Below are 12,762 nucleotides of genomic sequence, written 5' to 3'. Positions count from 1 at the left end.
CTGTCACCCATCTATTACAAACTTATTTGGTGTTGGTTTGCTTTATGTCAGGAAGCATCTCAACCTACTATTATGTACTGTTGTGGCATAGCATCATTGAACAATATTTTAGCAGGATTTGTAGCACTTTGTACTTTGGTTGGCTATTTATACTGCTATTTATAGAACATAGAACACAGCACAGTACTGGGCTTTCAGCCCACGAAGTTGTGCCGACCTTTTAGCCCATTCTCAGATCAACATAACCCTTCCCTCTCACAATCTAACCCTACCTTTTCACATAGCCTTCCATTTTTCTTTCATCCATTTGCCTGTTTAAGAGTCTTGTAATATCCTTAAAGTATCTGCTTTTACTGCCAGTCCAGCGGCGTAATCTACACACCTGCCACTCTGTGTCAAAAAAAATTACCTCTAACATCCTCCCCCCCCCATAATTTCCTCCAATCACCTTAAAATTATGTCCCTCTAAATATCTGTATTCAAGTGGACCTTAGTTAAATGATTTTTCACTTTTCCACATTGAAATTGTGTTGAACACTTGTGATTCTATCAATGGTTAATTTTTTACTGTGTTGGCTGAATGGCCATATTTCTTGCTTTACTTGAGCATTAAACAGGCTTTGATGCATATTAACGAACATTTCAATCTTCATATTCCCTTCCTCAGCCAGGGAATTCTCAGACGACATGTCCTAGGATCAGCTAACTCAACGATTTGCCCATTGAAACATTCTAGAAGTTATACCCTACTGCCTCTTACCCATTCAGCACAGTGTTGTGTTCCTAGGCTTTGATAGTGGCAGATATTCTAGTACTGTATATCATTGCCTGGGGCTGTCAAAGTAGTCCAACATTCCAGCTCCTGAACTCCATATTGAGGAGTTGATGTTTCCATTGTGTGATGATTATCGACATGGGATTTCTATTGTACACCAACTAATGCACAGGCTCTTCAGAACAAAATTTTGGTCCAATTGTAAGGGAATTCAAGGTAACTGACAACCAGACTCCTCTTCATGAATATGGTACACAGGGGCACACTCACTCAGATACAATACTGGATGTGGGCACTCAGTTGAAGGGATTTCTTATCTTGTCATTGCTAATTTGAACTCCATTTTTTTTGCTGGTTGAATATAGCTGTTTTTGCACCTCTCTCAAACCCAGCTTCATTGCTCAGTTGCTCTGCCTTACAGACAACTTCTCATACTTCATAACTCAACCATGGTGATGTCAGTCTGCTGAAGCGTTGCATATCACAGCTGAAACCAGACTTGCAAAAACCTTCTGATTTGCACACATTCCCTGGAACGGGTCACTGGATGGTTGTCAGGATGAGGAAACCCTGACCGATTTCCATCTCACTCTTGGTCCATAGAGTGGGAATCAAGCTATATCCAGCTAAACACTGCTGTATTTTCTTATCAAGTGAGCCATTGCTTTCTAATGGATGTGCCTGTATGAAGACACCTCAACTGATTAAGAATTTACTATCTGTAGTATTGCGTACTTTTCAGAATTTACTCTTCGTTCCTTTATCCCCAGAGCGAACATATCTGGCATTAGACTGGGATCCTGAAGTACGAAAGCGATGGTTTGATGACAGTGCAGCAGAGGTAATTATATCCCAAGACATACACAGTTGCAATGGTTTTTGCTTTGTGAAAAAAAAAGAAAATGAACAGGGCGAAATGTAGGAAATACTAAGAACATCTGTCCAATTCTTAAACTTAAGCATACAGTACGTAACGTAGAAAATATATTGTAAACACACAACTTTCAGGGTTATAACTATGAAATGCAGCACACAAGCCATGTGCTCAAAGTGTGGAGTAAATTAGAATATTTTTTTCTGAAAAATACCCATGCACATAGTCATGTTGCCATGATGCAGAATATTTTTAAGGGCATTCATCGATCAGGTCCTAAAATTATTGGCTTAATTCTATCTTTACTTATCAGTCTTAAAAAAAACATGGTAATACCATATTAGGAGAATAAGATATGGTGCATAACATTATACAAAAAATAATGTTTTATCTATTGCCCCATAAGGCAAACCCAGAGATAGTTAAATGTATTTTCAGCAATACATTCAAATTGGCATTCCTTTAAAAACATAGGAAGCAACTTTGTAGTGAACAAAGTAATTTCCTTCATATTTTACAAACTGATAGTAGAAATCCTCCTTTTCTTTTAATATAGGAATTTGAGAAACATGAAAGCATGGAATATAGGCCTCAGAAAAAAATGTTTGTTAAATTAAAAGACTGCATTGAACTTTTTACAACGAAAGAAAAACTTGGTGCAGAGGACCTCTGGTGAGTGATTTTGCATAAAAACTCTCATCTAATTGCATTTGTTGAGTAAGTTGATGATATTGCTAACTGCTTACCTGACCGTTGCCTATCCACCCGAGGGAGAAATCATGTAAATGGAATAAAGAACAAGAAACAAGGTGTGCCATGCTCAACTTCAGGCATTACAATAGGCCACCGACACTTTAATTGATGGCAGCAAAGCAGCCCAGGTATTAGGAATCAGTAAGTGCATCAATTGGAACCACCGCAGCAAAAAGTCAGAGTGGAGCTTTGTACGTGAATGATTGTAATGTCAGGTCAACAAGCTGTTATTAGCACTTTTGATATACAAACGTTTGTATTTCGTGTTCGTGAAGATTTGTGCTGTTTAAAATGTGATATAACTCCTTTTTCTGCTTATGTTTGTGACTCAACATCTACTTCCAGCTGTACCCCTGTTTTCTTTACCTAATCTCCACGTGAGCTTATTGCTGGTAGTTATGCTAAGCAAGCATCTGCCACAAATGATTTTTATAACAGGCCGTGTTGATTATTCAGAAGATTTTGCCCACATATGCAGAATATGATAGACTCACTGATAGATGAACCTGCCACTCTGCCACTCATTGACTGAGTTCAACATAGGTTGTGCAGTAGAGGTGTGCTTTTGAATTTGTATAAATGTACTTTATATTTACATATTTGTAGCTAGAAATAAAAGATATTTGTAAGTCACAATCATCGGAACAAGTATAGATCCTAAGTACTTGTGGATTGTTATGTCAAAAGAGAGTTGTTTACACCATCAGGTGTAAACTTGTAAGTCAGTCAGGAGCAAGTTACCCATCCCTATTCTTTGATCACTGAATGCCTTTGAGAGTATCTGCCCCTGGTCATGCTGGCCACTACACACTCAAAACCACACGGTGGAGCCAAATTTGGAGAGGTCAACAGAAGCACAGCAGAAACTCACATTTAGCTCTATACCTCATGATAACTTGCTCCCCCTGGGTTTTCTGCTGGATTGTTGTTTGACAGACAAGACCATGGAAATAATACATTTGTAAGTTTCTTGATATGTTTTTATTCAGGTACTGTCCAAACTGCAAGCAACATCAGCAAGCCACCAAAAAATTAGACCTGTGGTCATTACCTCCTGTGTTAGTGGTCCATTTGAAGCGATTTTCCTATTGTCGATACTGGCGAGATAAGCTGGACACTCTTGTTGATTTTCCTATTAGGTAAGTCAGAGACTGCAAATTATGGCTATAAAATCTGTAGGATACCTCTGACTTCCTAAGAAAATAATGATGATTATCTCTGGATCAAATGCACACTGTCTTAAGTTCAACCAAATCTCACATTGTCAAAGCTGTGTTTACAAGTCCCAGGCTGTTGTGTGGATATTAGTTTGACCAATTTGGAAACCATGGTCCTAAGCTCTGGCAGAGTATGAATGTAAATCAGATGGGCACTTGGATGTTTGTAAGGAAGTGAGTGAAACCTGTTTTGTCAGCATCTCCACAGCTGGTGATTTGATCTATTCCAGTGATGGAAAACAGACACTTAATAGTGTTCATCAGAAGGGTGTAATGTCTTAGATTCATAAAAATTTGACGTGTGTGATGGAGAGAAGTCTAACAATCCCAGGATGCCTTAATTCCTCTGGTCCAGAAGTCCCGGTTTTAAATCACTGTTCCTTCTGTGAACGTAGAACCCCTGCACCCATGATGTTGTGCTGACCTTTTAACCCCCAACATCAATCTAACCCATCTCTCCATTTTCCTTTCAGCCATGTGCCTATCCAAAAATCTTTTAAATATTCTTAACGTATTAGTCTCTACTACCACCCACAGCAGTGCGTTCCAGGCACCCAGCACCCTCTGTATTAAAAAGCCTACCTCTGACATCTCCCCTAAACTTTCTTCCACTCACCATAAGTGGATGTCCTCTAGTATTAGCCTTTGTCACCTTGGGCATAAAGCGCTGGCTGTCCACTTTATCTAAGCCTTATAATTTATACACCTGTGTTAAGTCATGTCTCACTCTTCACTCCAGAGAGAAAAGCCCTGGCTTGCTTAATCCTGGTAAATCTCCTCTGCACTTCCAAAGCTTCCACATCCTTCCTATAATGAGACAACTAGAACTGAATACAATACTCCCAAGTGTGGTCTAATCAGAGTTTTATACAGTGCCTTGTAAAAGTTCTTTTCTCCCCCCCCACCTTTTGTTCACTTAAATGAGTATTAAACCAGAGATTTTGATCCCATAAAAAATTGTAAAGTATGAAAAACTAAAAATTCAACAACTGAAATGTCAGTAGTTCAAAAGTACTCACCCGGCTTCATTCAGTACTTAGTTGAACCACCTCTTGCAGCTATTGCAGCTAGTAGTCTTTTTGGATAAGTCTCTATTGGCTTTGCACAACGTGATGGAGCAAGACTTGCCCATTCCTCTTGGCAAAATTTGCTCAAGCTGTGCCAGGTTAGTTGGGGAGTGGCAATGGACAGCATCCTTAAGGTGTTTGATTGGGTCAAGGTCAAGACTCCGAATGGACCGCTCAAGGACATCAATTTTCTTTAATTGAAACCACTCCATGGTTGTTCTGTTAATGTGCTTTAGGTTGTTGTCCTGCTAAAGGACAAACTTCCTCCCCAGTTTAAGCTTTTTACCAGAGACGAGCAGATTTTTATCCAGGATCTTTCTGTATTTAGTAGCATTCGTCTTCCCATCTATCTGGACTAGATTTCCAGTCCCAGCTGATGAAAAGCATTCTCAATGCATGTTGCTACCTCCACCATACTTTACAGTAGGGATAGTGTTACCTGGCTGATGTGCAGTATTGCATTTATTTACTGTTGAGGCCAATAACTTACACTTTAGTCTCATCCACCAGACTACCTTCTTACACATCGTTATAGTATCTTCTAAGTGACCCTTTGCGGGTAAGGATACGCAATTTTTAGCAAGAGTTTCTTCCTTCCTACTCTTCCATAAATGTCGTTTTTGTGCAAGGCCTTGGAGCTTAACTTCATCTCCAGTTGCAGCCACTGACTTCTGCAACTCACTCAGAGTGACTGTTGGCCTCACAATTGCCTCTCTTACAAGTGCCTTTCTTCTCTGGCGACTGAAGGGCGGCCTGACATAAGCAGTGTGGCTGTGGTTTCATATTTTTTCCACTTTTTCGCAATGGACTGCACTGAGCTTCGAGGTATATTCAGTGCCTTTGAGATGGTCTTGGACTCTTCCCCAGATTTGTGCTTCTCTATTATTATTTCCCTATCTTGACTTGGATGCTCTTTTCAGCAGAGAGATTTTGGGATCCAATTTCGTAGCTCCTTGAAAGTGGCTACACAGGTCAATAGGGTGGTTAAGAAGGCTTATGGAATGCTTGCTTTTGTTGGCCGAGGCAATGAGTTCAAAAGTCAAGAGGATATGTTGCAACTTTATAAGATTCTGGTTAGACCGCATCTGGAGTATTGCATACAGTTCTGGTTTCCCCACTCTCAGAAGGATGTTGAGGCTTTGGAGAGGGTGCAGTAGTTGTTTACCAGAATGCTGCCCAGTTTAGAAGTCATGTACTATCATGAGAGGCTAGACAAACTTGGGTTGTTTTCTCTGGAGTGCTGGAGGCTGAGGGGAGGTTTATAAGATTATGAGAGGCACAGATAGAGTGGACAGAGAGTATCTGTTTCCCAGGGTTGAAATGTCTAATACCAGAGGGTGTGCATTGAAGGTGAGAGGGGGTAGGTTCGAGAGGGATGTGAGGGGTAAGTTTTTTACTCAAAGAGTGGTGAATGCCTAGAGTACACTGCCTGGTGTGGTGGTAGAGGCAAATGCTTTAGAGGCCTTTAAGAAACATTTGGATCAGCACATGGATGTAAGGAAGATGGAGAGATAGGGGCATGGTATGGGTAGGGGGGATTAGTGTTTGGGTGTTTTTGATTTGCTTTTTAGCTGGTTCGGCACAACATTGAAGGCCGAATGGCCTGTTTGTGTGTTGTACTGTTCTGTGTTGTAGGTCTTCTTTTTGGTTTGGTCTGTTGAAAATCAACCATATTGTTGGACTTACAGAAAGTGGGGTATTTATTCAGGTGATCCTCTAATTTTCTGCATCAACAAATTAGGTGAGTTGGTAAGGTAAGATACAGTATTGCACCTGAGGAAAGTTAGTGCAGTAATTACAAGAGGGGATTAATACTTTCTCAGCATCATAATTTTAGTTTTTAATTTTCACGGGTTTTGGAATTTTTCTTTTGATTTGACATGATGCTCAATGTTTTGTAGATTAGCTGCAAAAATCCTACTTTGATATACAGTCTGCCCTCCATATCCGCGAGTTCTGTATGCACAAATTCAACCAACCGCAAATCGGGAAACCCAGAAGTTCTCTCTCCAGCACTCGTTGTTCAAGCATTATTCACTTCGCGTCTCATTCGTTCGCTACTTTGTTTCTGTGAAAAAATGGCTCCTAAAAAGCAATTACGTGGTCGAAGCAATTCCTCAAAGCTGAGAGGGAGCGTAAAGTGCTCTCTCTCGCCAAGAAATTAGAAATATTAGATCTTTTGAAAAGTGGCATGTTGCATTCCGAAGTGGGCCGTAAGGTCAGTAAGAATGAATCGAGCATTCGCACAGTAAAGCAGAAAGAAGCTGAAATTCGTGGAAGTGTTAGTGCTAGGGATGGCTGCTTGTCTGTGTAAAGCGCTACAGCCTCAAGAACTTGACGATCACGGGAGAATCGGCATCCGCATGTGGCCAAGTGGTTAAGGTGTCGGTCTAGTGATCTGAAGGTCGCTAGTTTGAGCCTCAGCTGAGGCAGCGTGTTGTGTCCTTGAGCAAGGCACTTAACCACACATTGCTCTGTGACAATACTGGTGCCAAGCTGTATCGGCACTAGTGCCCTTCCCTTGGACAACATCAGTGGCATGGAGAGGGGAGACTTGCAGCATGGGCAACCGCCAGTCTTCCATACAACCTCACCCAGGCCTGCACTCTGGAAACCTTCCAAGGCGCAAATACATGGTCTCACGAGACTAACAGATGCCTATATTCCGTAAACAATATAGTATAAACTATTTACATAGCATTTACATTGTATTAGGTATTATGAGTCAACGGAACAGAAACACTGCGGGCGGCGGGTCCTGTGCTGCCCTGGGTCCTAAAATCCTCTGATACTGAGACAGGTTAAATAAGGGACTTGAGCATCCGCGTTTTTTGGTATCCGCGGAGGGTCTCGGAACCAATCCCTCGCGGATAAGGAGGGGCAACTATATTTGAATTTAGAAAATGAGATAGTAAAATGTGAAAATAGTTGTGGGGCTGAATACTTTATCAAAGCACTGTAGAGCTTGCAGCATCACCTCATATAATATGGAATCTCTGTGAACGTTAACTGAAGGAGGTAACCAGCGATTGAACAGGTCAGAGGGAGTCTTTGACTTTAGAATGGACTTTCAACAGAGCTTTTCTAATGTTAGATTTGTTTGGCTAGATGTAAATGAAGCATTTTACACTTGTATACAAGAAAGGTTGTAACTATGTTTCTCTCTGTTCATTAGTGATTTAGATATGTCTGAATTTCTTATCAATCCAAATGCTGGCCGCTGTGAATATAATTTGATTGCTGTGTCTAATCACTATGGTGGAATGGGTGGAGGGCATTGTAAGTATTCCCAATCAGTTTTCTTTTTCAGTGTCTACTAGAATGTGGAATCTATTGTGATGATGTAATTTTTAACTTTTAAACCAATTTCATTCACAAAGCTTGAAAATCAATTGTGCGGTTTCCCAGTGGCTGTCCATATCATTTCAACTTCTCATTCCCATCTCGACATGTCTGTCCATGGCCTCCTCTACTGCCATGATGAGGCCAAACTCAGTTGGAGACAACACCTCCATATTCTGTCTTGTTAGTCTCCAACTTGATGGCATGAATATCAATTTCTCCAACTTATGGGAATTTCTTCCCCCCCCCCTTCTTACATTCCCCATCCTGGTATCCCTTTCATCCCTTCTCCTCACCTGTTCAACACCCTCCCACTGGTTACCCTCCTCCTTCCCTTTGCCTCATGGTCCACTATTCCCTCCTGTAAGATTCCTTCGTCGTCAACCCTTTACTTCTTCCACCTATCACCTCCAGCTTCTTATTTCATCTTCCCTTCCCCCACCCGCCTATCTTCCCCCTCACCCAGTTTCACATATCACCTGCCAGCTTGTTCACCTCCCCACTCCACCCACTTCCTTATTCTGGCTTCTGCCCTCTTCCTTTCCAGTCTTAATGAAGGGTATCAGCTGTTTATTCTCCTCCATAGATGCTGCACGACCTACTGATTTCTTCCATTCCAGCATTTTGTGTGTCTTGCTCAAGATTGCCAACATCTGTAGAATTGCATGTGTTTATGCATGATTTCCTGTTGGATCTGGTTCTGTAATTAATGTATTTAATTCTGATTCATTTCTCCAACAGTAGCTCTACTGTTTAAAAGTTCCCTGCTTTATTATAAAAAATCTATTTGATGGTAATTTCTTAAAAAGTGAGGATGAAAATCACTCTAAAACAAAAAAGGTCATGGGCATCAAGCGACAGATAATTTATCGTCCATGTGCAGGTGTTGTAGCATTGACTTGCTCCAACTAAATAAAACAAAAGATGCTGGAAACACAGTTAGGCAGTGTATGTGAAGGAGAAGTGTTTAATGTTTCAGTCTGAAGCCCTTTAAAAGTGACTTCTGAAACATTAGCTATAGTTCTCTCTCCACCCGATTTTCTGAGTGTTTACAGCATTTTCTGTTTTTATTTCAGATTTCCAGTAACCACAGTGAGCTAGCTAATTGGCTGCTTTCCCTGTGTTGAACCTCTTTCTTCCCTGTACCATCAATTAAAAAGTGGGATCTTTTATCCATTAAACATTCAGATAATCAACTGCAGACTTGTTGAAAATTTGCAGGTGCAGAAAGCTCTCCTGGAGAGCTCGCCTGCACTTCCTGTCATCGTGCTAACATTTTTTATTTTGTAGACACAGCCTTCGCCAAGAACAAAGATGACAACAAGTGGTACTATTTTGATGATACCAGTGTTTCATCTGCAACAGAAGATCAAATAGTAGTAAGTATTTTCAATAGTATTATCTCCTACAACACAATTAGTAACCTACTGTACCTTTTTTCTTTTTTTTTAATTTTATTTTTATTTGGATAAGGAGTTCACAATTATCATGTACTTTTTTCACACATATAACCTTTTCCATTTTTTTATATGTATAAAACTACAATTATTTATACATTCTTAAGTACACATTGAGATGATATAAAAGCAAAATAAACATTTAAATAGATAATTATGTACTGTGGTAAATCTAACCTATTAGGCTAAGTAATGAAATTAGTTGTTAAGAAAAATGGTAATAATAGTTTCCATACAACCCTTCTGGACCATTTCCACTGGTCCAAAATGTTGCATACAAGCCTGTATACCAACCATTGTAGGTGTTTATATCCCAATTTGTTCGTGCTTGTTCCTGCCCGCAGACATAATTATCCAATCCCTATGTACTTATTTACTTAATTTTTTCATTTTTTTTTTATCCCTTTCCCAAATCTTTCCCTTTACTTGTGTTAATTCTCTATTTTCCAAAAAAAAACAACAAACATTTAGACTAGGGGTGCTTACGTTAGCAATATTACTGTGTTGATGAGAAGAGCAATATAAATCATTAGGAGAGTCATCTAAAGTCTGCTCGCATTGGGGTTATATATTCAATCCATTTATTCCAGATTTGATAAAATGTTTCTTTTTGAGTTCTCAGGGAGTAGGTCAACTTTTCCATTTTAAATATTTCCAAGATAATTTCGTACCAATCTTCTAATGTAGGTGGTATTGGATTTAGCCATTTTCTAGTGATTGATTTCTTACTTGCCGCTAAGAGGGCCTGCAGCAACTTTATATCTTCCTTCTGTTCAAGGAACAATACATGCCCCAAATAGAGCATCTCAAAGTTCAGAGGTATCTGGGACCTAAGTACCTTAACTAATGTTCTATGAATACCGTCCCAAAATAGACTTAATTTAGGGCAATCCCAGAAAATATGAAAATGATTTGCCTCCTTGGAGCTGCACCTTCTCCAACACATCACATTTGTATCTTTATATTTTTCCTGATATGGGGTCTTGAAAGTATCTTATAATGTTTTTCCAACAATGTTCTCTCCAAGTCAAAGAATTAGTCGAGGACCATTGAAAGCTGCAGATTTTCCCCCAAGCCTCCTCTGAAAGTACCAACCCCGCTTCTTTCTCCCACTTCTCTTTAATATACAGTGTATTTACATTTTTAGCATGGGAGAGTGCATTATATAGGCGAGAAACTGATTTACTAGGTATTGAACTGCAAGCCGAATTCAGAATCTTGAAAAATTCTAATTCTACTGTTGATAGGTCTGTATATCTACAACTCTGGTTAACATAGTTTCGTATTTGAAGGTACCTAAAAAAGTCATTATGTTCTAGGCCATGTTTGTCCTGCAGGATTTGGAAACTTTGTAATACTCTTTTATCTATAAATGAGAGGTAGGTTGTAAGACCTTTCTTTATCCATAGCTCAAATCTTTTATTTCCTCTGTTGGGAAGGAATTCGGTATCATATGCACACCATCTAAAGAGTTTTAGCATGTTATTAATTCCACATGAATTAACCACCTTCTGCCATACTTTTAATGTAAGATTTATCCAAGCATTATTAAATTTTTCCAACTGGGCCATCAATCCTTTGTCAGCTATTGAGGCCTGAAGAGGAAAACTGTCAACTAATCCAAATTCTATTTCCTTCCATCTAGCCTTATATTCCCTATTACACCAATATAACAGAGGGGTTATCTGTGAGGCATAAAAATAATTTCTCAGGCAAGGAAGAACCATACCTCCTCTTTCCTTCCCTAACTGTAAGGTGTTATATCGAATTCTAGGTTTCCTTCCTTGCCAAATGAAGCGGGAAATCCATTTGTCCCATTCCCTGAATTGATTATCATCCACCTCCACTGGTAAAGTACGGAAAAGATATAATAACCGAGGAAGAATATTCATTTTTATAGTATTTATCCTTGAATTTAAACTTAAAAAGGGGATAAGATTCCACCTATGCATATCTGCTTTTATCTCTGAGATTAATGGCCCATAATTTACCTGTGACAGTGTTGAAAGATCCTTCGGCCGGGTTATTCCTAAATATTTTAATGATTTAGCTTCCCACTTAAGATCGTATGTATCCTGCAATTTTTTGGATGGTGTATAATTTAGGGACATAACCTGCGTTTTCTTTACATTTATTTTATAACCTGATATTTTCCCAAAGTCATCCAACAGTGTAAACAATCCTATAAATGATTTTTCTGGTTCACTCAGATAGACCAAAACATCATCTGCGAATAACGCCACTTTCTGTTCAATCCCTGCCACCTTGATACCTTTTACGATTTCGCTCTGTCTTATTAGTTGGGCAAGTGGTTCAATATATAGCGCAAAAAGGAGAGGAGAAATTGGGCATCCCTGTCTAGTGCCTCTCTCTAAAATGAAGGAGTCAGAGAGGTCCCCATTTATCTTAATTCGGGCTGTTGGGCTGTCATACAGAGTCGGAATTACTTTAATAAACCTTTCCTGAATGCCGAATCTTCCTAACACTCTGTATAGGAATGCCCAACTAACCGAATCGAAAGCTTTCTCAGCGTCCAATCCTACTGTCATTGTCTCTGTCTCGTTCTTATTAACCTGTTCTAATATGTGCAGAGTTCTCCTTATGTTGTCCTGTGTTTGTCTTTGTTGAATAAATCCAGTCTGGTCTAAATGGATTAGGCCAGGTAAAAGCTTTTCCAATCTGCGCGCTAATATAGATGTAAATAGTTTGTAATCTAAATTAAGAACACTAATTGGCCGATAATTGCCACATTCTAGTTTATCTTTACCCTCTTTAGGAATAACTGAAATAATCGCTTCTCTCCAGGAAGGTGGAGTTTCTCCTCTCTGCAAGATCCAATTAAAGGTGTTAAGTAGTAATGGGGTTAACTGTGTCTTCAGGGACTTGTACCACTCTGAGGTAAACCCATCAGAACCCGGGGACTTTCCAGCCTTTAACCTAGAGATGGCCACGTTCAGTTCTTTGACAGTTACTGGTTCTAATAAACTTTCATTTTGTAAATCTGTAAGTTTAGGTAGATCTAAAAAATTCAATACACTGTCTATATAGCGCTCATTGGGGGCCCGGGGTTGGGAGTACAGCTCTCGATAATACGTTTCAAAACTCTCTTGAATTTTCCCTATTGTACTCTCCACAAGCTTTGTCTTTGGATTCTTTATTTTATGAATTGTATTGTCTGCTTGTTGTTTTCGTAATTTATATGCTAATAATCTAGCTGATTTACCTCCTACTTCATAATTCTTTTGTCTCAGGTAAAGAAAATTTCTTTGAGTTTCCA

General features: G+C 39.4%; 1 protein-coding gene across 6 annotated transcripts in view; it reads left to right on the top strand.

Moving 5' to 3' along the window:
- The window catches only part of LOC134351792 (ubiquitin carboxyl-terminal hydrolase 15-like), a 117,596-nt gene that overhangs the window by 99,390 nt on the left and 5,444 nt on the right, over nucleotides 1-12,762 (top strand). For all 6 annotated transcript variants that reach the window (XM_063058486.1, XM_063058485.1, XM_063058487.1 and 3 more), the window contains 5 exons: nucleotides 1,546-1,616; nucleotides 2,206-2,321; nucleotides 3,392-3,541; nucleotides 7,862-7,965; nucleotides 9,319-9,407. In XM_063058486.1, coding sequence (XP_062914556.1) covers nucleotides 1,546-1,616; nucleotides 2,206-2,321; nucleotides 3,392-3,541; nucleotides 7,862-7,965; nucleotides 9,319-9,407 — 530 coding nt within the window. The remainder of the gene's footprint in view (nucleotides 1-1,545; nucleotides 1,617-2,205; nucleotides 2,322-3,391; nucleotides 3,542-7,861; nucleotides 7,966-9,318; nucleotides 9,408-12,762) is intronic.

The sequence above is a fragment of the Mobula hypostoma genome, chromosome 9 (assembly GCF_963921235.1).
Source record: "Mobula hypostoma chromosome 9, sMobHyp1.1, whole genome shotgun sequence".
Taxonomy (NCBI): domain Eukaryota; kingdom Metazoa; phylum Chordata; class Chondrichthyes; order Myliobatiformes; family Myliobatidae; genus Mobula; species Mobula hypostoma.
Note: the sequence above shows the minus strand (reverse complement) of the source record. Positions and strands in the feature narration are given on the sequence as shown.